Genomic DNA, 27,266 nt, shown 5'->3' on the forward strand with positions numbered 1-27,266 from the left:
TGGTCATTTCAAAAGTTCAGTTTGAGTTTTCTCCCTTTATCAGATTTTTTTTTCACAATGAAAACCTGGTTTTGTGACAATTTTGTCCCTTGTTTTTATATTAAATTGCTATTTTATATAGCAAATTGCCTCGGTTTTTCTGATTAATTGTCATTTTGCATACCATACAAGGTACTTTAGTATTATTTCCTCCAATGTTATCATCAGTATATTAATAATATTGGTTAGATTAGAGCTTTTTGGGTTTATCTTAATGCATCTAGGTAATATTTGGTCTTTTTACCATTTTACATCTTACCATTATCTATTTTCCTTCAATAGTATACAAACTATTTTTCATTTACCGTGCACTCCCTCTGGTCCAGGGGAAACAACCATTGTAGACTCCATCACCACAATTACCTCCCTTAGTACAACTGAGTGATACCACCTCTGCTGGCTCTTCTTTTTCCCCACCCACATCGGCCTACACTTCCAAAAATCTCTCCTTCTTTCAACCCTCCAGGGTGGCAACATGTATTTTAAATATATAAATGCATATAGTTCTGTACATATTGTAAATAATGTACCTCTTGTACAAATTTAGCTGTTTTTGTCTCATTTTTAACTGTAAAGCACATTGTCTTACCCTTAATTTTTATGTGGCCCTATGAAGGTGACCGTTTGGAGACACGTAAGTTAATGCCCTTAACATATAAGGGTTTATTACTAAACCCACTTTTAAATATTGTTTTAATGCCACTCTGGGGGGACCTTTCTTCTCCATAGCCCAATCCTCCTTAAGTTCCATACAGACAGGGTCTTATGTTGGAGCATTACGGCTATATTCCCTGTCTGCAAGTGTTCAACATTGAGCCACACACATAAGCTTGAACTCATTACTTTTTTAACAACTCAATACTCAATTGCAATATTAATATATAATTGAGAGTTACACTCCCTATGTGTTATTATATATTGTCTTTTTTTCCTTTCCTACTCATATAATTGCATTTACACATGCAGCTCCACTCCACATTTGAGAGCTGTTAAATCAGGCTCTGGCATCCCTATTAATTAATGTTCATAGATATAAACATATCCCTCCTATGATTAGATCTTGTTGTGCGGCATTTAGTTTAAACTTTAAATATACACATAAAAATGGTACTTGACTATGTATGTAAACATATTGTGGCAATGTTCAACCACTTTGTGATCTGGAAAACCCTCAAATATTATTATTTTGTTACACAAACATATTACACATCTGTGTATCCCTTTTTCTATAAGTATTATATTAAAATAGTCCTATTTGGTTTCAAACATTTAAAACACAGATCACAAAGTTTAAAGACTCCAACAAACCCATTGCAGTATATACTGAACAGTGGGTCTGGTAATGATGATGCCACATACAACAGTATGTGTGTTTTCACCATCTTTACTTATAAAAATTGGGCTATTCTTTCTCTCTCCTCCTTAAAAATAATACAAACAATAACATACAATAACAACATCATATTAATGATAATAATAAATAATAAGTACAGTAACATAACAAAACATAGTAATCTAATACTATAAAACAACTCCAAGTTCTTTTGGATTAATTCATCCTTTTCTTTCATTTATATTTTTGCATATAAACTATTATTGTTTACTTTTTCTTAAAGTACATCGTCAGCCGTGGGAAAATCTATTTTTAAACGGATTGACCTACTTGCAATCCTTAATAATAAATTTCGGCCAATCCGCGCCAGCTTTTTAAAAGTACATCAACCAATAAAAAAGCCGCTTTTTAAACAGCGTTAGGCCCATTCATTGTAAAGCACTGCGTCTTTTTAACGCTTCTTATAAATGTTAGATATTTTTAAACCTATAGATTTTTATTAGGGCACCGCACCAACACTGCAAAGTTTTATATTTATGCCAATGGTACAGCCCAGTAAAATCGGGCTGTCCATTTTATGGCCGTTTTCGGCTTTTTTATGCAGAGTTCTATGTTAAGCAGTGTGCTCGGGCAATGGTTTTTAACCGAAGTCGCGAGGGTAAATAACCCCATTAGTCAGTCAGTAGAGGTCACAGTTTTCATCTAATCTTTATGAAATTTGGTCAGAATGTTTATCTTGATGAAATCTGGGTTGGGATTGTATTTGGTAAGTCAGGTGAGCGATTCAGGGCCATTATGGCCCTCTTGTTTTTAACTGCGGCAGTATCACACAAGATACACGCAGTCCTCGTGGAAAGTGTATACAGCAACAAAAAATCGATTCAATACTAAGCTATCAACGCTTACTGTGTGATTGTAACATTCACAAAGCTTTACGTCATGAGTGTAAATGTACTATAATTCGGTTACGCGTTTTTGCGTAACAAGAAAATATCATTCTTGATGCGAAATAAGTATGTAAATGTACATAAACATAAGGATTATGTCATAAGTTAAATATCTAACTATTGAAACAGCACTGGTTCGATAATCCAGAAGTTTCGTTAATCCGGAAATTTCTGCCGGAACGGACGTGTCCGGATAAACGCGGGGTCACTGTACATCAATATCTCCAAGATCAAGGTAACACTTTGAGTTCAAAGGTCAAAAATGGCCATAAATGAGCTTGTCGGGGCCATAACTATGAAGTTTATTTTGAGATTTTAAAATCATGGGGCTCTTGTTCACCATCATTGGATGGGTGTGTGTGGCGTGAAAGAATTACATAAATATCTCAAAGGTCAAGGTCACACTTTTAGTTCAAAGGTCAAAAATGGCTATCAGTGATCTTGTCTGTGCCATAACTATGTCATTCATTGTGAGATTTTAAAATGAATCTGTACATTAATTTTGTTCACAGTCATTGGACGGCGTGTCATGTGAAAGAATCAAGAGTTCAAAGGTCAAAATGGCTATAAATGATAATGGCATAATAATTCTTAAAAATCGCCAAAAATTAGATTCTCTTGTTTTGTAAAGACAGCATGCAAAATAGTCTGTGTCAATGCGGCACGTGGGGGTATACGTCACGTCTGTGACAAAGCTCTAGTTATGTATTGTTTCAAATATAATATAAATTTAATGTATTGTGGGGGAATAAACAATTAGATTTGTTGAAACTATAATCATGTCTAAAGATACAATATTGATTCCATGTCATTCAATTCTGTCATTTCATCCTCTTTGGCCATTCATTATTACACCTTTTCATTTCAGATTTAATCAGCAGATAAGACAGGACCAGAATCATGCAGTCGCCCCAGATACAAAGAGACCATTTAAATCTAAAGGAGACGCCTGTAGACGACTCTTGAGATTCCATGTTTTTCAGAGTTATGGCCCTTGTGGGACTGATTTTGATAAATTTGACAGTAACTTTGGTGATATATCAGACGATCTCTTGCAAAGGAAAGACAAAATGCTGGAAAAATTCAGACATCTTCTTTTTCAAGAAACAATTGTAAGTGAACTTGCCTTTGAAATTTATCTTTAAGTAATATGAATGCTATTTATAATAGTAAATATTTATTTATTTGTACCTTATCTGAGCGGAAATTGTTCAAGATGAGCTTTTGTGATGGCCTTTTTGACTTTGTGCTGCGTGTGTTGTCAATATTTACCTTGCTAACACTTTAGAAGCCACATTTATTGTCCATTCTTCATGAAACTTGGTCAGAAGATTTGTCCTTATATCTTGGAAGAGTTTGGTTCTGGTTGGTAGAAAAACATGGCAACAAGGGGCGGGTTTGTTATGCTCCCTATATATATATGGGAAGCATATAGTTGCCAGTTTGTACTTCCGTACTTCCTTCCGTCACACTTTTGTTACAGTTTCTCATGGCGCCTTCAATATTTTACCGATCTCTTACATATTTGGCATGTAGGTACCTTGCATTGACCTCTACCTTATGATGAGGTTTGACGTCACTGGGGTCAAGGTCACCGAGTCTATTAATAGATTTTCCATCACACTTTGTTACAGGTTCTCATAGCGCCTTCAATATTTTACCGATCTCTTACATATTTGGCATGTAGGTACCTTGCATGGACTACCTATTGATGAGGTTTGACGTCATTGGGGTCAAGGTCAATGTCACCGAGGCTAATTATAGATTTTCCATTACACTTTTGTTACAGTTTCTCATAGCGCCTTCAATATTTTACCTATCTCTTACATATTTGGCTTGAAGGTACCTTGCATGGACCTCTACCTTTTGATGAGGTTTGACGTCACTTCGGTCAAGGTTACCGAGGCTAGTAATAGATTTTCTCAAGGTCACACTTTACCACACATTTTACCACTATATCGACAAAGCATCATTGGGGAGCATCCATCAGTTTTACTGATATTCTTTTTTTTTTTTTATATGGCTCTAGTAAAACCTTGTTAACACTAGAGCACACTATTTATTCACTATACCATTCATATTTTTCTTATTTTTGATTAATTAAGTTTTAAGTAATAAATGACCACACCCCCACACTATACACCCCTGTCCATCCCACTCCACCTTTTGGATTGAAGTATTGAGATAGGTCCCTTTACCTTACAAAATGAAAAATAGATGAGCGGTCTGCACCTGCTAAGCGATGCTCTTGTATCATTTTGTTTTTAAGCTCACCTGAGCACAATGTACAGGTGAGCTTTTGTGATCGCTATTTATGTCCCCCACTATAGTAGTGGGGGACATATTGTTTTTGCCCTGTCTGTTGGTCTGTTGGTTGGTTTGCGCCAACTTTAACATTTGCAATAACTTTTGCAATATTGAAGATAGCAACTTGATATTTGGCATGCATATGTATCTCATGGAGCTGCACATTTTGAGTGGTGAAAGGTCAAGGTCATCCTTCAAGGTCAAAGGTCAAATATATGGGTCAAAATCGCTCATTTAATGTACACTTTTGCAGTATTTCAATATTCAAGATAGCAACTTGATTTTGAGTGGTGAAAGGTCAAGGTCATCCTTCAAGGTCAGAGGTCAAAATTATGTGGACAAAATCGCTCATTTTATGAGTACTTTTGCAATATTGAAGATAACAACTTGATATTTGGCATGCATGTGTATCTCATGGAGCTGCACATGTTGAGTGGTGAAAGGTCAAGGTCATCCTTCAAGGTCACAGGTCAAATTTATGTGGCCCAAATCGCTTATTTTATGAATACTTTTGCAATATTGAAGATAGCAACCAACTTGATATTTGGCATGCATGTGTATCTCATGGAGCTGCACATTTTGAGTGGTGAAAGGTCAAGGTCATCCTTCAAGGTCAAATATATGGGTCAAAATTTCTCATGTAATGTCACTTCTGCAATATTGAAGCTAGCAATTTTATATTTGAAATGCATGTGTATCTCATAGAGCTGCACATTTTGAGTGGTGAAGGGTCAAGGTCATCCTTCAAGGTCAAACGTCATATAGGGGGACATTGTGTTTCACAAACACATCTTGTTTTTATTGTACTTTGTGCGACGTAAACATTTTCCTTGTAAACACTCTATGCAAAATACTCACCCAAATCACATGACCTCATTTTTACATTAACAGTATAAACCTGCTGTTGAACTTATGCTTGCTTGAGTTATCCAAATTAACTATAAGATGAACATCAATGGTACTTACTAAAAAGATTTGATACGTCCATGCAACCACTCTGAACTCATTTTGCACTTAAGACTGAGTGACCTAATTTTGAACTAAGACATATTCAAATGAACCAATACACTAACCATGGAAGACAAATGTTGAGCTTTTTAAAAAAAAAAAAAACTAGAATCTGAATACCCTCATTTTGTGTTTTCTTACTGCAGAGGGAACAACCATCTTCAGAGCTTGTGATGTTGCAACGAATGCAAAATCAAGAACTAAGGAAACTAATTGAAGAGGAACGCCAGCAAGTCAGCATTGATCCTGGTATGCTTGTGTTTAATATATTAAATGCTTCTTGTATTTTTTAGTTGGAAAGTAAAACTTCTTCATTAGTATCTGACATTGATAATGTTTTTGTTAATAAATGAACATTAATGAAAAAGTTCTGATGCTGAGTTCACATTAATATTAAAATGTTCAAATATTGTGTTTGCTTTACATTTTTGAGGTTACAGGTTTAAACCCTCCTTTGGCAGCATTCTCAATATCGTCCCATAAATTCCAAGGACTTATTTTTTTAAAGGAAATTTAGGCTTTTGATGCAATCAAGGTTTCTATAGATACCAAGAACTTGTTCTTCCCAAAAAACAAATTTGAGATTCTTATCACCCAAAGGCTCTATTTGCAATTAAGCTAAATTAAATAATAAGTACATTACTGCACACATTTTATGTCATTTTAGATGGTTTGACAAATGCTTTTCAGCTTCATTCAGACCGATGCCGCTGCGCTACCTATGCAACAGTGCCGATGGACAGACAAGCAGAACAGAGAGTGAGAGGTGCGAGAGTTTGCAAGCAGAGCATATGGACGACACTGGGAGTGACAATGGTGTCAATCTGGATTGTAGCTATGATGATCATGTTGACGTCATTGATGACGGTGTCAAAGAAGTTGGAGATTCTGAGGTAAAGGTGCGAAAACTGGTGATAAAAACTGACGGAATGAGGTTCAGTAGTACGTTTAAAAGAAACAGTTTGGACCATTCCTTTACGAGCTGCAGTGAAATGGGGGAGGAAAGTGAAAGTGGTGGAGAAGTGGATTCTCCGGAGAAGACATCTCATTACACGGGGCTGTATGATCCTCGAAGCAGTGTAGACAATAGTGATGAGGATACCAATGAATATTCAGGTGATAACACATGCAGTTTTGAGGAGGAAACAAAACAGGCTGCTATTCTCATTTCTTCCGCAGAGGAAGGAGAGAATTCCCAGCTTGATGATGTTTATAGCTTCGGCAACTCCAACAGAATGTCTGGCCAGTCAGCTGTTGATATAAACAGTGAAAACAGACAAAATTATGAACTCACAGATCAATCATTCCACCGTAGTAATCACTATGAGTCTCTGAATTCTGTGGAGCAGCTGACTGGCTTTGACCCCAGCAACGACGGCTACATTCCAGACCAGTCACCTTTGTCTGACGCAGACACGGGTGACGAGACTTTTACACAGAAGACAGAGGATTCTCTTGATCAGTTTGACATGTATCAGCCTATCACGGAGTGCCTGACAGATAGTGAAGAGAACTCGTATATTCCGACAGCAGGCACTGATCGGAGACAATCAGTGGGTAGCAACATTAATTCTGCTGGTAGTAATGCCCAGCTGTATGAGTCGGATCCGGAATCGGACCAAGAAGTGAAGGCTCAAATGGAGAGTGCAATACATTCTATTCTAAGTCTTAGTAGTGGCGATGCTCCACCATCAGTATTTATGTATAGCGGTAGTCAACAAAATCATGTTCTAACAAATAACCAGGTACGACCGCTGTCAAGTGGTCACAGGAACAGTGCTGCTCATTTAAGTTCCATAGATAATCAAATGGTAGAATTTGAACATGATCTTGATGATGCTGTGAATAGTATTTTGATTTAATGTGGAATTTTTTAATATAATTTGGATGCAAATTAACACTGTGAAATCTATCTTTTATGCACAATGAGATTGAATGTGTTCTCTTAAGTATATCTTTAAGTGTCTTTAATAACTGTACAACGATTGCTTCAAAAATGTTTTAGTGCTGTTAAAATGATCGCATGATGAAGGACTGGTTTCCTACTATAGTATTGAAGTTTAATATATATTTTTTTAAGTTCAATTGCTAACTCAAACCTGTACAAGTTTTGCAGCAGGACTGCTTGCCATGTTTCAAATGTATTTATTTAAGCAATATGCTTACATTCTGTCAATTTTTTACTGCAGCAGTGCTCCAGCTAGGATTTAAAAAGAGCAGGGTGGCTTTTTTGCCAAAAGGGCACTTTCGACGCGTAGAATTTTGTCAAAAGGGCACTTTCGAGTGCACGGGCTTTTCTGGAATGCTTCCACATGCATTTTAATTTATATGTTATTAATAATTGTTAGAATATATTATTCCCATTATTATTAAACCATTTAAATATAATGTCTACAAAATGAAATAAATTAGTTACTTGTAATGTAATACGAGATTTATCAATTATCATATGTAAAAAAATAAAATAAAATTGTTGTTGGGGGGGGGGGGCAGGGCGGAGGTTCGGGAGGGCAGGGCGGGGCGCCCTCAAATTTAGGCCTAGCTGGAGCACTGCTGCAGTGTATTTTGCATATCATTCTGAACATTTATTTAGTTAAAAATAAGATTTATAAATTACGTGTGTCGTGGGAATATGGGTCTTTTTCATTTGTAGCCAGCATAGCCCTAGACCATTCTGGTCAGTGTCCACACTGTCAGCTTTAAGGTTACATAAGGTTTCATGATCTCATTAGGGGTCAGGGAAGCACCTAACGAGGCTGAGCAGATGTACATGCTGGTCTGTTGCTATGCTGGTTGCATATGGCATAATATTTGTGCAAGTTTCGGGTCATATTACTTGATTGAAAAGACCCTGTACATTTTTCTGTGTTTATCTGCATTGTTTATTTTGTTACACTTTTTTTGCAAAATAAATTTTGTTTACATTTTTTCCAAGCAATGTGAATAAAACAATGAAAGAAATAGCAATGAAATAGCAGGTTGTAACGCGATGTCTGGGTATGGTTTCCCCTTCTGCCTTGTTGGGTTGGTCAAAACAAAGAATTGTGAAAATTGTTTGAATTTATACTTCTTTTAAAAACAAATATATTACCTATGAATATACTAAGAAAAATGAATGGACTATCATATGCAAGTCTTTGTTATGAGTGTTTAGCAGAGAAATTATTAAGATTTATTATGCCCCCCTTCGAAGAAGAGGGGGTATATTGCTTGCTTTGCTCATGTCGGTAGGTCGGTCGGTCCGTCCGTCCACCAGGTGGTTGTCAGACGATAACTCAAGAACGCTTGGGCCTAGGATCATGAAATTTCATAGGTACATTGATCATGACTTGCAGATGACCCCTATTGATTTTGAGGTCAAAGGTCAAGGTCACATTGACCCGAAATAGTAAAATGGTTTCCGGATGATAACTCAAGAACGCATACGCCTAGGATCATGAAACTTCATGGGTAGATTGATCATGACTCGCAGATGACCCCTATTGATTTTGAGGTCACTAGGTCAAAGGTCAAGGTGACCCGAAATAGTAAAATGGTTTCCGGATGATAATTCAAGAACGCATACGCCTAGGATCATGAAACTTCATGGGTAGATTGATCATGACTCGCAGATGACCCCTATAGATTTTGAGGTCACTATGTCAAAGGTCAAGTTCACGGTGACCCGAAATAGTAAAATGATTTTCGGATGATAATTCAAGAACGCATATGCCTAGGATCATGAAACTTTATAGGTAGATTGATCATGACTCGCAGATGACCACTATTGATGTTCAGGTCACTAGGTCAAAGGTCAAGGTGACCCGAAATAGTAAAATGATTTTCGGATGATAACTCAAGAACGCATAAGTCTAGGATCATGAAACTTCATAGGTAGATTGATCATGACTCGCAGATGGCCCCTATTGATTTTGAGGTCACAAGGTAAAAGGTCAAGGTCACAGTGACCCGAAATAGTAAAATGATTTTCGGATGATAACTCAAGAACGCTTTTGCCTAGGATCATGACACTTCATAGCTACATTGATCGTGACTTGCAGATGACCCCTATTGATTTTGAGGTCACTAGGTCAAAGGTCAAGGTCACAGTGACAAAAGTCGTATTCACACAATGGGTGCCAGTACAACGGACAGCCCATATGGGGGGCATGCATGTTTTACAAACAGCCCTTGTTAAACTGATACTAAATAAAAACACTTGATTGTTGCGTCTTCACCCTCCTCTTTTGAGCTGCACCCTGTATATATTGAGATCTAGATCTTTCCTTAAGAAAAATCTATATTCATGTCAAATGTCTTGGGTAGCAAATTTTTATATACAATCTGTGATAGTGTGTTTATGTGTGAAGACATGTTTTTGCTATGCTCAGAAAAAAGAAATACTTCAATGCACAATTTAATGTGTTTCTAAAATGAGCTGGCTTAACATGCTTCCTTTTCTTTGATCAGCATACTGGTATGTGTGTGTGTGATCAGTATTTGTAAGAAAAAAAGTTATAAAATCTTTGCCATCACATGATTGTAACTATTTATAAATGGTGCTACTGTTATATATTACTTTTCAATCTGTGCTGTCTTTATTTTAAGTTTTATCTTTGTTTATCAGCCAGTATCTTTACTTACCTTTTGCTCTTCTGTTTGGTTTCTAGTCTTTGTTACTGTTTCCTTGCGCTAATCACCTCAATGTGTTTACTTAGTCGTTTATTACCCACCACCAGAGGTGAAGGGATGAAGAATTGGCGTTCTCCGTCAGTCAGTCTTTCCTTCTGTCACAAAATTTATTTTGGGCGGGGGATATCAATTCAATGCATTGAACCATGCTTGCTAAGAGTTGCTGGTACATGTAGTGTGTTATATACCGGGGTATTTAATTGTCAGCTACAGTTAAGTTGAGATTCTGATGTAAAATTGGCTCAGTGTTTTGGTCACAAACCATTACTAGTCCGTCAGACAATCTTGCCTATCATCTGCCTTAAAAATAAGAATGTATAGGTGTCAAGATATTTAAGCCTGTCTCAAAATCAGTCATGAAAAAAGGGCTTAATGCATGTGCTTAAACTACATTCAAAGTATTTCCTTCGAAGTGCGCTCAGGCTTATCAGGGACAACACTTTCTGCTTTTATGGAATTTTTCATTTAAAGGAAGTCTCTTATGAACGAAACTTCAGCTTTGGTGGAAAAGAGCAACGTGGTACAACACTGTATGCACAGACATTGCGCCTGGCTTTCTCAGGGACTTGCTCATCTATGAGTCGTGTAAAGTGTTGTCCCAGATTAGCCTGTTCAGTCCGCACAGGCTAATCAGGGACAACACTTTCCACCTAAACTTGATTTTCGGTAAGGAGCGACTTCCTTGAAACTAAAAATACCATAAAAGCGAAGTGTCGTCCCTGATTAGCCTTTGCGGACTGAACAGGCTAATCTGGGACAACACTTTACGCACATGCATTATGCCCAGTTTATTCAGGACACGACTCATATAGATTCACTTGCTCAATGTATTTGCAATGGTATTTTTTTTTAAGGCAACACATTCAATTCTGGAGAAGTCCTCACATTATGCATTCTTAAGAATTATCTCTTATCACTTCGAAATAGCAAACATACACATTTGTGTACACGCTCGTCATGCTTATTGCTGTGAATGTTTGGACATTGGCATAGAATTTGAAATGTCCGGCATTTGAGTTTGTTTTGTATGATTGTTCAAGATTTTTAAAAAGTTTTCTATATCCACTGATAATGCAATATCTAATTTAGAAATAATTACAATTTGTGATAATATTGACATGCATTCAAATTGTTTATGTACATTGTATATATCATGTGCCATATTAATCAGTTGTTGTAAAAATGCAGACTTCGCCCATGTGCGAATACTTTTGTATATTTTTGTATTTTTGTCAATTTATTATTGACCAGTTGTCCATTTCAGCTTATGAAATCCAATTATGTACAGAATAAAATTTTGAAATGACTGGCAGCATTTGTTTTGGTTTTGAAAGAGAAAAGAACTAATGTGTTCTCTTAATTTGGCACTAAAGACAACATATTGAAACATTAAAAAGTATATCGAAACAATGTTTTTCGCAAACAGCTCAGGTAAACATTTTTGCTTTTGAGAGCGAAAGGCAACACATGCTTTAAGTCAAAGGAAAGACATAACATGTTCATACATGTATATTAGTCTGTCCTACACAATATCCTCAATGTCGCCTTTAGTCATTTGTGTGTCACTTTTGTTTTGTGAACACTAAATGCCGCACTTATTGCCCAATCTTCACGATACTTTATAAGAACATTATTTCCAGTGACATTTTTGGCCAAGTTCATAAACTAGGTCAAAGGGTCAAGGAAAAAAGCCTGTAAGCAATCTAGAGGCCACATTTATTACACTAACTGCATGCAACTTGGTCAAAACATGTGTTACAATGATAAATTAGCAGAATTCGAGATTCGGTCATGTGGGTCTAAGAAAATATGTCACAATGTCAAATTTATTTATTAACAACTTCTGAACATTGTATGCAACTTTTGTATGCCCAAAACAGAAAGCAATGGAACTTCAAAAGTCACGCTTCGATATCGCCATACTGAAGACGCCTCAGGACAAGCAAGAGTCTTCATCCGTCTGAGAAACAAATACGAAGCTCTGGCGGATGCAGATGCTGATTCCCTGGAGAAGAAATGGGACCAGGTAAAGAATACCTTCACATCTGTCTGTGAAGAAAGGCTCGGCTTTCGAGCACTTTGATGAACTCCTGAACGGGACACCAGTTACGCAAACCCCACCATAGAAGATGGTCTTAACCTGGCAATGAGAACAGGACCAATAACCTAACAGGAAATCACAAAAGCCATCAACAAGATAAAGAGCAGGAAAACCCCAGGGCCTGACAAAATCCCAACAGAAGCGATGAAGGCATCGACAGACGTCAGTGCTGACATCATGTTTGACCTCATCCAACAGATCTGGGACACAGAAGAAGTTCCTGTATAGTGGCAGACATGATATCTTGTGAAGCTTCCAAAGAAAGGAAACCTGAGCGACTACAACAACTGGCGAGGTATCCATCTGCTATCCATGCCCTGCAAGGTATTATCGAGAATCATTCTAGAGAGAATGAAAGCGGAAGTCAACAATCTCATAGAGAAGAGCAAGCGGTCCATACAATCACCGAAAAGCACCGAATAGCACCGAAAAGCACTAAATTTCTCTCTCTATATATGCAATATGTCGTTTCTAGTGTGTGTTAACGAGTTTAATTAGTAATAAATGGATATATGATTGTATGTTTATACTACATTGTGCCCAAAATGGTAAATATCGGCAATTACCGACCGAAAAGCACTTCATGTGAAGACCGAAAAGCACTCAATTTCTCGCTATATATATGAATATTTGCGTTTCTATTGTGTGTAAACGGATTAAATTAGTTATAAATGGTTATATTACATGCATATTTATACTACCCGGTACCTTGTGTTTTTATGAGGTATTAATGCCCAAAATTGGATAAATATCGGCAATATACCGACCGAAAAGCACTTCATGTGAAGACCGGAAAGCACTCAATTTCTCGCTATATATATAATATTTGCGTTCCTATTGTGTGTAAACGGTTTAAATTAGTTATAAATGGTTATATTTCATGCATATTTATACTACCTTGTGTTTATTATGAGATATTAATGCCCAAAATTGGATAAATATCGGCAATATACCGACCGATAAGCACTTCATGTGAAGACCGAAAAGCACTCGATTTCTCGCTATATATATATGAATATTTGCGTTTCTATTGTGTGTAAACGGATTAAATTAGTTATAAATGGTTATATTTCATGCATATTTGTACTACCTTGTGTTTATTATGAGGTATTAAAGGGGCCTTTTCACAGATTTTGGCATTTTTTTAACTTATTCATTAAATGCTTTATATTGATAAATGTAAACATTGGATCGTAAAAGCTCCAGTAAAAAATCAAGAAAAAAAATAAAAAAAGGAAAAGAACATTGCCCGGAGCAGGTTTCGAACCAGTGACCCCTGGAGTCCTGCCAGAGTCCTGAAGTAAAAACGGTTTAGCCTACTGAGCTATTCCGCCGAGTACACTTTATTGACGTATTTTATACATTATATAAGCAATCTTCATAGTTTCACAAAATTTAACGACAAAAACAGAACTCTCCAAATTATTCAATCGTTTCGCGTTGCAACGCTTTATAATTTTTAACCAGGTTTTCCGAAGGAAAAAACTGGTTATTAGATTGGCGAATGCGGGCGGGCTGGCTGGCGGGCTGGCTGGCTGGCTGGCTGGCGGGCTGGCGGAATAAGCTTGTCCGGGCCATAACTATGTCGTTCATTGTCAGATTTTAAAATCATTTGGCACATTTGTTCACCATCATTGGACGGTGTTTCGCGCGAAATAATTACGTCGATATCTCCAAGGTCAAGGTCACACTTTGAGTTCAAAGGTCAAAACTGGCCATAAATGAGCTTGTCCGAGCCATAACTATGTCGTTCATCGTCAGATATTAAAATCATTTGGCACATTTGTTCACCATCATTGGACGGTGTGTCGCGCGAAATAATTACGTCGATATCTCCAAGGTCAAGGTCACACTTTGAGTTCAAAGGTCAAAAATGGCCATAAATGAGCTTGTCCTGGCCATAACTATGTCATTCATTGTGAGATTTTAAAATCATTTGGCACATTTGTTCACCATCATGGGACGGTGTGTCCCACGAAAGAATCACGTCAATATCTCCAATGTCAAGGTCGCCACGACTAAAAATAGATTTAAAAAAAAAACTTACAAAGGGGGTTAATTTTTTTTGGTCATTTCAAAAGTTCAGTTTGAGTTTTCTCCCTTTATCAGATTTTTTTTCACAATGAAAACCTGGTTTTGTGACAATTTTGTCCCTTGTTAGGTTTTAAAATCGTCAAAAGATGCATATAATGGCTATATTAGAGCATGGTTAATGTTCAGTATTACTGTTTCCTCACAAATATCATAACTGAAACGAAAACTTACGAATCTGAAACAATTTTTTTCAATTTTGTCAATTTACCAAAGCGTGAAAAGATCCCTTTAATGCCCAAAATTGGATAAATATCGGCAATATACCGACCGAAAAGCACTTCATGTGAAGACCGAAAAGCACTCAATTTCTCGCTATATATAATATTTGCGTTTCTATTGTGTGTAAACGGTTTAAATTAGTTATAAATGGTTATAATTCATGCATATGTATACTACCTTGTGTTAATTATGAGGTATTAATGCCAAAAATTGGATAAATATCGGCAATATACCGACCGATAAGCACTTCATGTGAAGACCGAAAAGCACTCAATTTCTCGCTATATATATGAATATTTGCGTTTCTATTATGTGTAAACGGATTAAATTGGTTATAAATGGTTATAATTTATGCATATTTATACTACCTTGTGTTTATTATGAGTTATTTATGTCCAAAATTGAATAAATATCGGCAATATACCGACCGAATAGCACTTCATGTGAAGACCGAAAAGCACTCAATTTCTCGCTATATATATAATATTTGCGTTTCTATTGTGTGTAAACGGTTTAAATTAGTTATAAATGGTTATATTTCATGCATATTTATATTACATTGTGTTTATTATGAGGTATTAATGCCCAAAATTGGATAAATAGCGGCAATAAACCGACCGAATCACTTCATGTGAAGAAATTTGAATTATTTGTGTAAATGTTGTGCATTCAGAGGAACGGATTATGATGCAGAAGGGTCGCTGACGAGGTAAGTGCATTAGAACGATAAGTTGTAAATTCCTATGATTGTTTTCAAAAAACAAAAAATAAAATAAGACAATGCGTTAGATCCAAGATTTATCTCATGTTATAATAAAAATAATAATAATACATATATCACCAATATTACATAAACAAAATTGTAATGGAATTTAGCGTTTGACACTACATGAGTCTTTGTAGTCGGTACTGATACTTGCGCATGCCGTTGTTTCCCGGGATACGACTCTCCAAATGCACCAGATCTTTGGAATAGTCGGCAGGGAATTTAATACCAGGAAAATTTAGTAAATTGTTCTTAAATGTTTTGGCTAGGCACTTGTTGATTTTGATTCTCTGTCTGTCGAAGACTATTTTCTGTAATCCCGGTCATTTAGAGAAATTTCCACGTGTCAGTATTTCTGTGATGTACACGTGCTCACATCCATTTCGTGATATTTCATTAACGATTTCGGTGATTCTTTTCACAATCTCTTTGTGTCGTGATGTAGGGGTAATGTCATTACCGCCGACAGCTACGATGACGATGTCCCCTTTTTCCTTTAACATCTTGCCGTACAGATCTGTGTTCATTCTGTCCGTTCTCAAACCGCCTTGGCCGTACCATTTTACATTATAGGGCACGTGTAGTCCTTTTCTCTCGTCGCAAAAGAAACATAGACGTTTGATGTAACTATCGCCGAACAATACTACTTTAGCCATTGTAGAAAAATATTCTGCCAGTTAGATTGTGCTGTTCTTATTTATATTAGTTGATACTGTTGAGTTAAAGATGTCAGCACAATTCAAGCTGACATAATAATATCAGTTTGTAAGATTTAATTCACACCTCGCTTATGCAGTATTCACTCAACGTGCTGACACAATAGTATCTGTTTTTAATTATGTGTAATTGCATTCGCACCTCTCGCTTAACTCAACGTTCAAAGGCACGCGCACATTCACACTTTACTAGCGCCGTCTTTAAACCCTTTTAATCTCCATTTAAAGAACAGATTTATGTGAACTTAATTAACAAAATTATTTTAACTAATACAAGCTAGAATTAATATGTGACTACTTGCTATACAATCAGTATCATTCGAAAATGGATCTTATTTAATTGTGGTTAATTTTTTGGAGAAATGAAAGATTCAAATGTGTCTTATATATACTATATCCATGTATCATGTGTATTCAGTGACATGCGAAAATAGATCTTATTTCTTAATTTCCACCTTCACACTTTATTAGCGCCGTCTTTAATTAACTCAGTAAATTAATTAATTTAATAAAAAATGTGCAACGGTGAGGTGGATCAATTCGCGTTGTTAATTGTTAAAGTACACACCACTTCAGCAATAAATGAAATCAGTTATTTTGGCCGTAAATCCGATATTTCCAGTACAGTAGCCATGTTCCTGTGTATTGAGCTGATAAGATAAGATCACCACAGCAGGTTGCTAATACACAGTGTAGACTGAAATGAAAACAGTTATTTGGCTCTATTGAGCTGATAAGATAAGATCACCACAGCAGGTTGCTAATACACAGTGTAGACTGAAATGAAAACAGTTATTTTGGCTGTAAATCCAGTACAGTAGCCGTGTTCCTGTGTATTGAACTGATAAGGTCACCACAGCAGGTTGCTTATACACAGTGTAGACTTCCCCTGTTTTATTATAGTAATTGTTATTTACCTGCTTGGAATAAATGGTGTATTCATTCGGGTCTGATGGCGTTACAATTTCATGAAACAATGGATATATTGGCGTGATGGAACATGATTTATAAATCAAGCTGACAGAATAGTATCAGCTTTTAATTATGTGTAATTTAATACGCATCACCCCATTAACTCAACGTTTAATGGCACGCGCACTTAACAAAATTATAAAATATCATGTGCATCGTTATTTTTCTTTTTTATAAATTATGTACAAATATTATATGTTATACATGTTTTTTTGTGTTTTTTTACTCAACCAGAAAGAAGTAATATAACATTGTTATATATAAAGCTCGTTAATTTTGCAAAATTCTACATTAAATAAAGAAATATCTTTCTTTTTTTGCTAAGTGTACGTGCTTGATTTATTTATATAAAATAACAGTTTTTTCTAATACAATCGGAATTTGACATTCAATTTGATGCATTCCACATTTTTTAAAAGCGTCCAAGCGCAGTATTCTTAATTGATGTCAGTATTACACAATTCATCTTAAATGACACATGAAATTTGGTCAGAATGTTTATCTTTATGAAATCTGGGTTGAGATTTTATTTGGGTCATCTAGGGTCAAAAACTAGGTCACTAGGTCAAATAATAGTAAAACCTTGTGAAGACAATAGAGGTCACAGTTTTCATCCAATCTTTATAAAATTTGATCAGAATGTTCATCTTGATGAAATCTGGGTTGGGATTGTATTTGGGTCACCTGGGGTCAAAAACTAGGTCACTAGGTCAAATTATAGAAAAACCTTGTGTAAACAATAGAGGTCACAGTTTTTATCTAATCTTTATGAAATTTGGTCAGAATGTTTATCTTGATGAAATCTGGGTTGGGATTGTATTTGGTTAGTCAGGTGAGCGATTCAGGGCCATCATGGCCTTCTTGTTTTTAACTGCGGCAGTATCACACAAGATACACGCAGTCCTCATGGAAAGTGTATACAGCAACAAAAAATCGATTCAATACTTAGCTATCAACGCTTGCTCTGTGATTGTAACATTCACAAAGCTTTACGTCATGAGTGTAAATGTACTATAATTCGGTAACGCGTTTTTGCGTAACAAGAAAACATCATTCTTGATGCGAAATAAGTATGTAAATGTACATAAACATAAGGATTATGTCATAAGTTAAATATCTAACTATTGAAACGGCACTGGTTCGATAATCCAGAAGTTTCATTTATCCGGAAATTTCTTCCGGAACGGACGTGTCCGGATAAACGCGGGGTCACTGTACATCAATATCTCCAAGATCAAGGTAACACTTTGAGTTCAAAGGTCAAAAATGGCCATAAATGAGCTTGTCGGGGTCATAACTATGACGTTTATTTTGAGATTTTAAAATCACTTGGCTCTTTTGTTAACCATCATTGGACGGTGTGTCGCGTGAAAGAATTACGTCAATATCTCAAAGGTCAAGGTCACACTTTTAGTTAAAAGGTCAAAAATGGCTATAAATGATCTTGTCTGGGCCATAACTATGTAATTCATTGTGAGATTTTAAAATGACTCTGTACATTAATTTTGTTCACAGTCATTGGACGGCGTGTCATGTGAAAGAATCAAGAGTTCAAAGGTCAAGATGGCTATAAATGATAATGGCATAATATTCTTAAAAATAACCATAAATTAGATTCTCTTGTTTTGTAAAGACAGCATGCAAAATAGTCTCTGTCAATGCGGCACGTGGGGGTATACGTCACGTCTGTGACAATGCTCTAGTTATGTATTGTTTCAAATATAATATAAATTTAATGTATTGTGGGGGAATGAACAATTAGATTTGTTGAAACTATAATCATGTCTAAAGATACAATATTGATTCCATGTCATTCACTTCTGTCATTTCATCCTCTTTGGCCATTCATTATTACACCTTTTCATTTCAGATTTAATCAGCAGATAAGACAGGACCAGAATCATGCAGTCGCCCCAGATACAAAGAGACCATTTAAATCTAAAGGAGACGCCTGTAGACGACTCTTGAGATTCCATGTTTTTCAGAGTTATGGCCCTTGTGGGACTGATTTTGATAAATTTGACAGTTACTTTGGTGATATATCAGACGAGCTCTTGCAAAGGAAAGACAAAATGCTGGAAAATTCAGACATCTTCTTTTTCAAGAAACAATTGTAAGTGAACTTGACTTTGAAATTTATCTGTAAGTAAATTTCCAGTCAAGTAATATGAATGCTATTTATAATAGTAAATATTTATGATATATATAAATATATATATGGGAAGCATATAGTTGCCAGTTTGTACTTCCGTACTTCCTTCCGTCACACTTTGTTACAGTTTCTCATAGCGCCTTCAATATTTTACTGATTTCTTACATATTTGGCATGTAGGTACCTTGCATAGACTACCTATTGATGAGTCATTGGGGTCAAGGTCACCGAGGCTAATAATAGATTTTCCATTACACTTTTGTTACAGTTTCTCATAGCGCCTTCAATATTTTACCTATCTCTTACATATTTGGCTTGAAGGTACCTTGCATGGACCTCTACCTTTTGATGAGGTTTGACGTCACTGCGGTCAAGGTTACCGAGGCTAGTAATAGATTTTTCTTAAGGTCACACTTTTTTCCACACATTTTACATCTATATCGACAAAGCATCATTGGGGAGCATCCATCAGTTTTACTAATATTCTTGTTTTTTTCTTATATCGCTTTAGTAAAACCTTGTTAACACTAGAGCACACTATTTATTCACTATTTATACCATTCATGTTTTTCTTATTTTTGAGTTATTAAGTTTTAAGTAATAAATGACCACAACCCCACACTATACACCCCTGTCCATCCCACTCCACCTCCCTGTTGGATTGAAGTATTGAGATAGGTCCCTTAACCTTACAAAATGAAAAATAGATGAGCGGTCTGCACCCGCTAGGCGATGTTCTTGTATCATTTTGTTTTTAAGCTCACCTGAGCACAATGTACAGGTGAGCTTTTGTGATTGCTTTTTTTTCATTGTACTTTTTGCGACGTCAACATTTTCCTTGTTTACACTCTATGCAAAATACTCACCCAAATCACATGACCTCATTTTTACATTTTGCTGTTGAACTTATGCTTGCTTGAGTTATCCAAATTAACTATAAGATGAACATCAATGGTACTTAATAAAAAGATTTGATACGTCCATGCAACCACTCTTCACACTCACATAACTTGAACTCATTTTGCACTTAAGACTGAGTGACCTAATTTTGAACTAAGACATATTCAAATGAACCAATACACTAACCATGGAAGACAAATGTTGAGCTTTTTAAAAAAAAACTAGAATCTGAATACCCTCATTTTGTGTTTTCTTACTGCAGAGGGAACAACCATCTTCAGAGCTTGTGATGTTGCAACGAATGCAAAATCAAGAACTAAGGAAACTAATTGAAGAGGAACGCCAGCAAGTCAGCATTGATCCTGGTATGCTTGTGTTTAATATATTAAATGCTTCTTGTATTTTTTAGTTTGAAAGTAAAACTTCTTCATTAGTATCTGGCATCGATAATGTTTTTGTTATAAATGAACATTAATGAAAAAGTTCTGATGTTGAGTTCACATTAATATTAAAATGTTCAAATATTGTGTTTGCTTTACATTTTTGAGGTTACAGGTTTAAACCCTCCTTTGGCAGCATTCTCAATATCGTCCCATAAATTCCAAGGACTGTTTTTTTAAAGGAAATTTAGGCTTTTGATGCAATCAATGTTTCTATAGATACCAAGAACTTGTTCTTCCCCGAAAACAAATTTGAGATTCTTATCACCCAAAGGCTCTATATGCAATTAAGCTTAATTAAATAAGTACATTACTGCACACATTTTATGTCATTTTAGATGGTTTGACAAATGCTTTTCAGCTTCATTCAGACCGATGCCGCTGCGCTACCTATGCAACAGTGCCGATGGACAGACAAGCAGAACAGAGAGTGAGAGGTGCGAGAGTTTGCAAGCAGAGCATATGGACGACACTGGGAGTGACAATGGTGTCAATCTGGATTGTAGCTATGATGATCATGTTGACGTCATTGATGACGGTGTCAAAGAAGTTGGAGATTCTGAGGTAAAGGTGCGAAAACTGGTGATAAAAACTGACGGAATGAGGTTCAGTAGTACGTTTAAAAGAAACAGTTTGGACCATTCCTTTACGAGCTGCAGTGAAATGGGGGAGGAAAGTGAAAGTGGTGGAGAAGTGGATTCTCCGGAGAAGACATCTCATTACACGGGGCTGTATGATCCTCGAAGCAGTGTAGACAATAGTGATGAGGATACCAATGAATATGCAGGTGATAACACATGCAGTTTTGAGGAGGAAACAAAACAGGCTGCTATTCTCATTTCTTCCGCAGAGGAAGGAGAGAATTCCCAGCTTGATGATGTTTATAGCTTCGGCAACTCCAACAGAATGTCTGGCCAGTCAGCTGTTGATATAAACAGTGAAAACAGACAAAATTATGAACTCACAGATCAATCATTCCACCGTAGTAATCACTATGAGTCTCTGAATTCTGTGGAGCAGCTGACTGGCTTTGACCCCAGCAACGACGGCTACATTCCAGACCAGTCACCTTTGTCTGACGCAGACACGGGTGACGAGACTTTTACACAGAAGACAGAGGATTCTCTTGATCAGTTTGACATGTATCAGCCTATCACGGAGTGCCTGACAGATAGTGAAGAGAACTCGTATATTCCGACAGCAGGCACTGATCGGAGACAATCAGTGGGTAGCAACATTAATTCTGCTGGTAGTAATGCCCAGCTGTATGAGTCGGATCCGGAATCGGACCAAGAAGTGAAGGCTCAAATGGAGAGTGCAATACATTCTATTCTAAGTCTTAGTAGTGGCGATGCTCCACCACCAGTATTTATGTATAGCGGTAGTCAACAAAATCATGTTCTAACAAATAACCAGGTACGACCGCTGTCAAGTGGTCACAGGAACAGTGCTGCTCATTTAAGTTCCATAGATAATCAAATGGTAGAATTTGAACATGATCTTGATGATGCTGTGAATAGTATTTTGATTTAATGTGGAATTTTTTAATATAATTTGGATGCAAATTAACACTGTGAAATCTATCTTTTATGCACAATGATATTGAATGTGTTCTCTTAAGTATATCTTTAAGTGTCTTTAATAACTGTTCAACGATTGCTTCAAAAATGTTTTAGTGCTGTTAAAATGATCGCATGATGAAGGACTGGTTTCCTACTATAGTATTGAAGTTTAATATATATTTTTTTAAGTTAAATTGCTAACTCAAACCTGAACAAGTTTTGCAGCAGGACTGCTTGCCATGTTTCAAATGTATTTATTTAAGCAATATGCTTACATTCTGTCAATTTTCTACTGCAGTCAGTGCTCCAGCTAGGATTTAAAAAGAGCAGGGTGGCTTTTTTGCCAAAAGGGCACTTTCGACGCGTAGAATTTTGTCAAAAGGGCACTTTCGAGTGCACGGGCTTTTCTGGAATGCTTCCACATGCATTTTAATTTATATGTTATTAATAATTGTTAGAATATATTATTCCCATTATTATTAAACCATTTAAATATAATGTCTACAAAATGAAATAAATTAGTTACTTGTAATGTAATACGAGATTTATCAATTATCATTATATGTAAAAAATAAAATAAAATAAAATTGTTGTTGGGGGGGGGCAGGGCGGAGGTTCGGGAGGGCAGGGCGGGGCGCCCTCAAATTTAGGCCTAGCTGGAGCACTGCTGCTGTGTATTTTGCATATCATTCTGAACATTTATTTAGTTAAAAATAAGATTTATAAATTACGTGTGTCGTGGGAATATGGGTCTTTTTCATGTGTAGCCAGCATAGCCCTAGACCATTCTGGTCAGTGTCCACACTGTCAGCTTTAAGGTTACATAAGGTTTCATGATCTCATTAGGGGTCAGGGAAGCACCTAACGAGGCTGAGCAGATGTACATGCTGGTCTGTTGCTATGCTGGTTGCATATGGCATAATATTTGTGCAAGTTTCGGGTCATATTACTTGATTGAAAAGACCCTGTACATTTTTCTGTGTTTATCTGCATTGTTTATTTTGTTACACTTTTTTGCAAAATAAATTTTGTTTACATTTTTTCCAAGCAATGTGAATAAAACAATGAAAGAAATAACAATGAAATAGCAGGTTGTAACGCGATGTCTGGGTATGGTTTCCCCTTCTGCCTTGTTGGGTTGGTCAAAACAAAGAATTGTGAAAATTGTTTGAATTTTTACTTCTTTTAAAAACAAATATATTACCTATGAATATACTAAGAAAAATGAATGGACTATCATATATATACAAGTCGTTGTTATGAGTGTTTAGCAGAGAAATTATTAAGATTTATTATGCCCCTCTTCGAAGAAGAGGGGGTATATTGCTTGCTTTGCTCATGTCGGTAGGTCGGTCGGTCCGTCCGTCCACCAGGTGGTTGTCAGACGATAACTCAAGAACGCTTGGGCCTAGGATCATGAAATTTCACAGGTACATTGATCATGACTTGCAGATGACCCCTATTGATTTTGAGGTCACTAGGTCAAAGGTCAAGGTCACATTGACCCGAAATAGTAAAATGGTTTCCGGATGATAACTCAAGAACGCATACGCCTAGGATCATGAAACTTCATGGGTAGATTGATCATGACTCGCAGATGACCCCTATTGATTTTGAGGTCACTAGGTCAAAGGTCAAGGTGACCCGAAATAGTAAAATGGTTTCCGGATGATAATTCAAGAACGCATACGCCTAGGATCATGAAACTTCATGGGTAGATTGATCATGACTCGCAGATGACCCCTATAGATTTTGAGGTCACTATGTCAAAGGTCAAGTTCACGGTGACCCGAAATAGTAAAATGATTTTCAGATGATAATTCAAGAACGCATATGCCTAGGATCATGAAACTTTATAGGTAGATTGATCATGACTCGCAGATGACCCCTATTGACCCCTATTGATTTTGAGGTCACAAGGTAAAAGGTCAAGGTCACAGTGACTCGAAATAGTAAAATGACTTTCGGATGATAACTCAAGAACGCTTTTGCCTAGGATCATGACACTTCATAGCTACATTAATCGTGACTTGCAGATGACCCCTATTGATTTTGAGGTCACTAGGTCAAAGGTCAAGGTCACAGTGACAAAAGTCGTATTCACACAATGGGTGCCAGTACAACGGACAGACCATATGGGGGGCATGCATGTTTTACAAACAGCCCTTGTTAAACTGATACTAAATAAAAACACTTGATTGTTGCGTCTTCACCCTCCTCTTTTGAGCTGCACCCTGTATATATTGAGATCTAGATCTTTCCTTAAGAAAAATCTATATTCATGTCAAATGTCTTGGGTAGCAAATTTTTATATACAATCTGTGATAGTGTGTTTATGTGTGAAGACATGTTTTTGCTATGCTCAGAAAAAAGAAATACTTCAATGCACAAATTTAATGTGTTTCTAAAATGAGCTGGCTTAACATGCTTCCTTTTCTTTGATCAGCATACTGGTATGTGTGTGTGTGATCAGTATTTGTAAGAAAAAAAGTTATAAAATCTTTGCCATCACATGATTGTAACTATTTATAAATGGTGCTACTGTTATATATTACTTTTCAATCTGTGCTGTCTTTATTTTAAGTTTTATCTTTGTTTATCAGCCAGTATCTTTACTTACCTTTTGCTCTTCTGTTTGGTTTCTAGTCTTTGTTACTGTTTCCTTGCGCTAATCACCTCAATGTGTTTACTTAGTCGTTTATTACCCACCACCAGAGGTGAAGGGATGAAGAATTGGCGTTCTCCGTCAGTCAGTCTTTCCTTCTGTCACAAAATTTATTTTGGGCGGGGGATATCAATTCAATGCATTGAACCATGCTTGCTAAGAGTTGCTGGTACATGTAGTGTGTTATATACCGGGGTATTTAATTGTCAGCTACAGTTAAGTTGAGATTCTGATGTAAAATTGGCTCAGTGTTTTGGTCACAAACCATTACTAGTCCGTCAGACAATCTTGCCTATCATCTGCCTTAAAAATAAGAATGTATAGGTGTCAAGATATTTAAGCCTGTCTCAAAATCAGTCATGAAAAAAGGGCTTAATGCATGTGCTTAAACTACATTCAAAGTATTTCCTTCGAAGTGCGCTCAGGCTTATCAGGGACAACACTTTCTGCTTTTATGGAATTTTTCATTTAAAGGAAGTCTCTTATGAACGAAACTTCAGCTTTGGTGGAAAAGAGCAACGTGGTACAACACTGTATGCACAGACATTGCGCCTGGCTTTCTCAGGGACTGGCTCATCTATGAGTCGTGTAAAGTGTTGTCCCAGATTAGCCTGTTCAGTCCGCACAGGCTAATCAGGGACAACACTTTCCACCTAAACTTGATTTTCGGTAAGGAGCGACTTCCTTGAAACTAAAAATACCATAAAAGCGAAGTGTCGTCCCTGATTAGCCTTTGCGGACTGAACAGGCTAATCTGGGACAACACTTTACGCACATGCATTATGCCCAGTTTATTCAGGACACGACTCATATAGATTCACTTGCTCAATGTATTTGCAATGGTATTTTTTTTAAGGCAACACATTCAATTCTGGAGAAGTCCTCACATTATGCATTCTTAAGAATTATCTCTTATCACTTCGAAATAGCAAACATACACATTTGTGTACACGCTCGTCATGCTTATTGCTGTGAATGTTTGGACATTGGCATAGAATTTGAAATGTCCGGCATTTGAGTTTGTTTTGTATGATTGTTCAAGATTTTTAAAAGTTTTCTATATCCACTGAATGCAATATCTAATTTAGAAATAATTACAATTTGTGATAATATTGACATGCATTCAAATTGTTTATGTACATGTATATATCATGTGCCATATTAATCAGTTGTTGTAAAAATGCAGACTTCGCCCATGTGCGAATACTTTTGTATCTGTTTTTAATTATGTGTAATTGCATTCGCACCTCTCGCTTAACTCAACGTTCAAAGGCACGCGCACATTCACACTTTACTAGCGCCGTCTTTAAACCCTTTTAATCTCCATTTAAGAAACAGATTTATGTGAACTTAATTAACAAAATTATTTTAACTAATACAAGCTAGAATTAATATGTGACTACTTGCTATACAATCAGTATCATTCGAAAATGGATCTTATTTAATTGTGGTTAATTTTTTGGAGAAATGAAAGATTCAAATGTGTCTTATATATACTATATCCATGTATCATGTGTATTCAGTGACATGCGAAAATAGATCTTATTTCTTAATTTCCACCTTCACACTTTATTAGCGCCGTCTTTAATTAACTCAGTAAATTAATTAATTTAATAAAAAATGTGCAACGGTGAGGTGGATCAATTCGCGTTGTTAATTGTTAAAGTACACACCACTTCAGCAATAAATGAAATCAGTTATTTTGGCCGTAAATCCGATATTTCCAGTACAGTAGCCATGTTCCTGTGTATTGAGCTGATAAGATAAGATCACCACAGCAGGTTGCTAATACACAGTGTAGACTGAAATGAAAACAGTTATTTGGCTCTATTGAGCTGATAAGATAAGATCACCACAGCAGGTTGCTAATACACAGTGTAGACTGAAATGAAAACAGTTATTTTGGCTGTAAATCCAGTACAGTAGCCGTGTTCCTGTGTATTGAACTGATAAGGTCACCACAGCAGGTTGCTTATACACAGTGTAGACTTCCCCTGTTTTATTATAGTAATTGTTATTTACCTGCTTGGAATAAATGGTGTATTCATTCGGGTCTGATGGCGTTACAATTTCATGAAACAATGGATATATTGGCGTGATGGAACATGATTTATAAATCAAGCTGACAGAATAGTATCAGCTTTTAATTATGTGTAATTTAATACGCATCACCCCATTAACTCAACGTTTAATGGCACGCGCACTTAACAAAATTATAAAATATCATGTGCATCGTTATTTTTCTTTTTTATAAATTATGTACAAATATTATATGTTATACATGTTTTTTTGTGTTTTTTTACTCAACCAGAAAGAAGTAATATAACATTGTTATATATAAAGCTCGTTAATTTTGCAAAATTCTACATTAAAT

General features: G+C 36.3%; 1 protein-coding gene across 14 annotated transcripts in view; it reads left to right on the plus strand.

Annotated features, from left to right (window-relative positions):
- The window catches only part of LOC127853230 (BRD4-interacting chromatin-remodeling complex-associated protein-like), an 81,188-nt gene that overhangs the window by 50,108 nt on the left and 3,814 nt on the right, over nucleotides 1-27,266 (plus strand). For 4 of the 14 annotated variants that reach the window (XM_052387526.1, XM_052387530.1, XM_052387531.1 and 1 more), the window contains 3 exons: nucleotides 3,188-3,431; nucleotides 5,781-5,883; nucleotides 6,325-8,105. The exons of 1 other annotated variant lie outside the window; for it this stretch is intronic. In XM_052387526.1, coding sequence (XP_052243486.1) covers nucleotides 3,188-3,431; nucleotides 5,781-5,883; nucleotides 6,325-7,496 — 1,519 coding nt within the window. In that variant the 3' untranslated portion in view covers nucleotides 7,497-8,105. Of the gene's footprint in view, nucleotides 1-3,187; nucleotides 3,432-5,780; nucleotides 5,884-6,324; nucleotides 8,107-19,043; nucleotides 19,287-20,487; nucleotides 20,591-21,026; nucleotides 22,780-27,266 lie in introns of those variants that run through there. 9 more of the 14 variants (XR_008036533.1, XM_052387529.1, XM_052387527.1 and 6 more) reach the window with 9 other exon arrangements.

The sequence above is a fragment of the Dreissena polymorpha genome, chromosome 12 (genome assembly GCF_020536995.1).
Source record: "Dreissena polymorpha isolate Duluth1 chromosome 12, UMN_Dpol_1.0, whole genome shotgun sequence".
Taxonomy (NCBI): Eukaryota; Metazoa; Mollusca; class Bivalvia; order Myida; family Dreissenidae; genus Dreissena; species Dreissena polymorpha.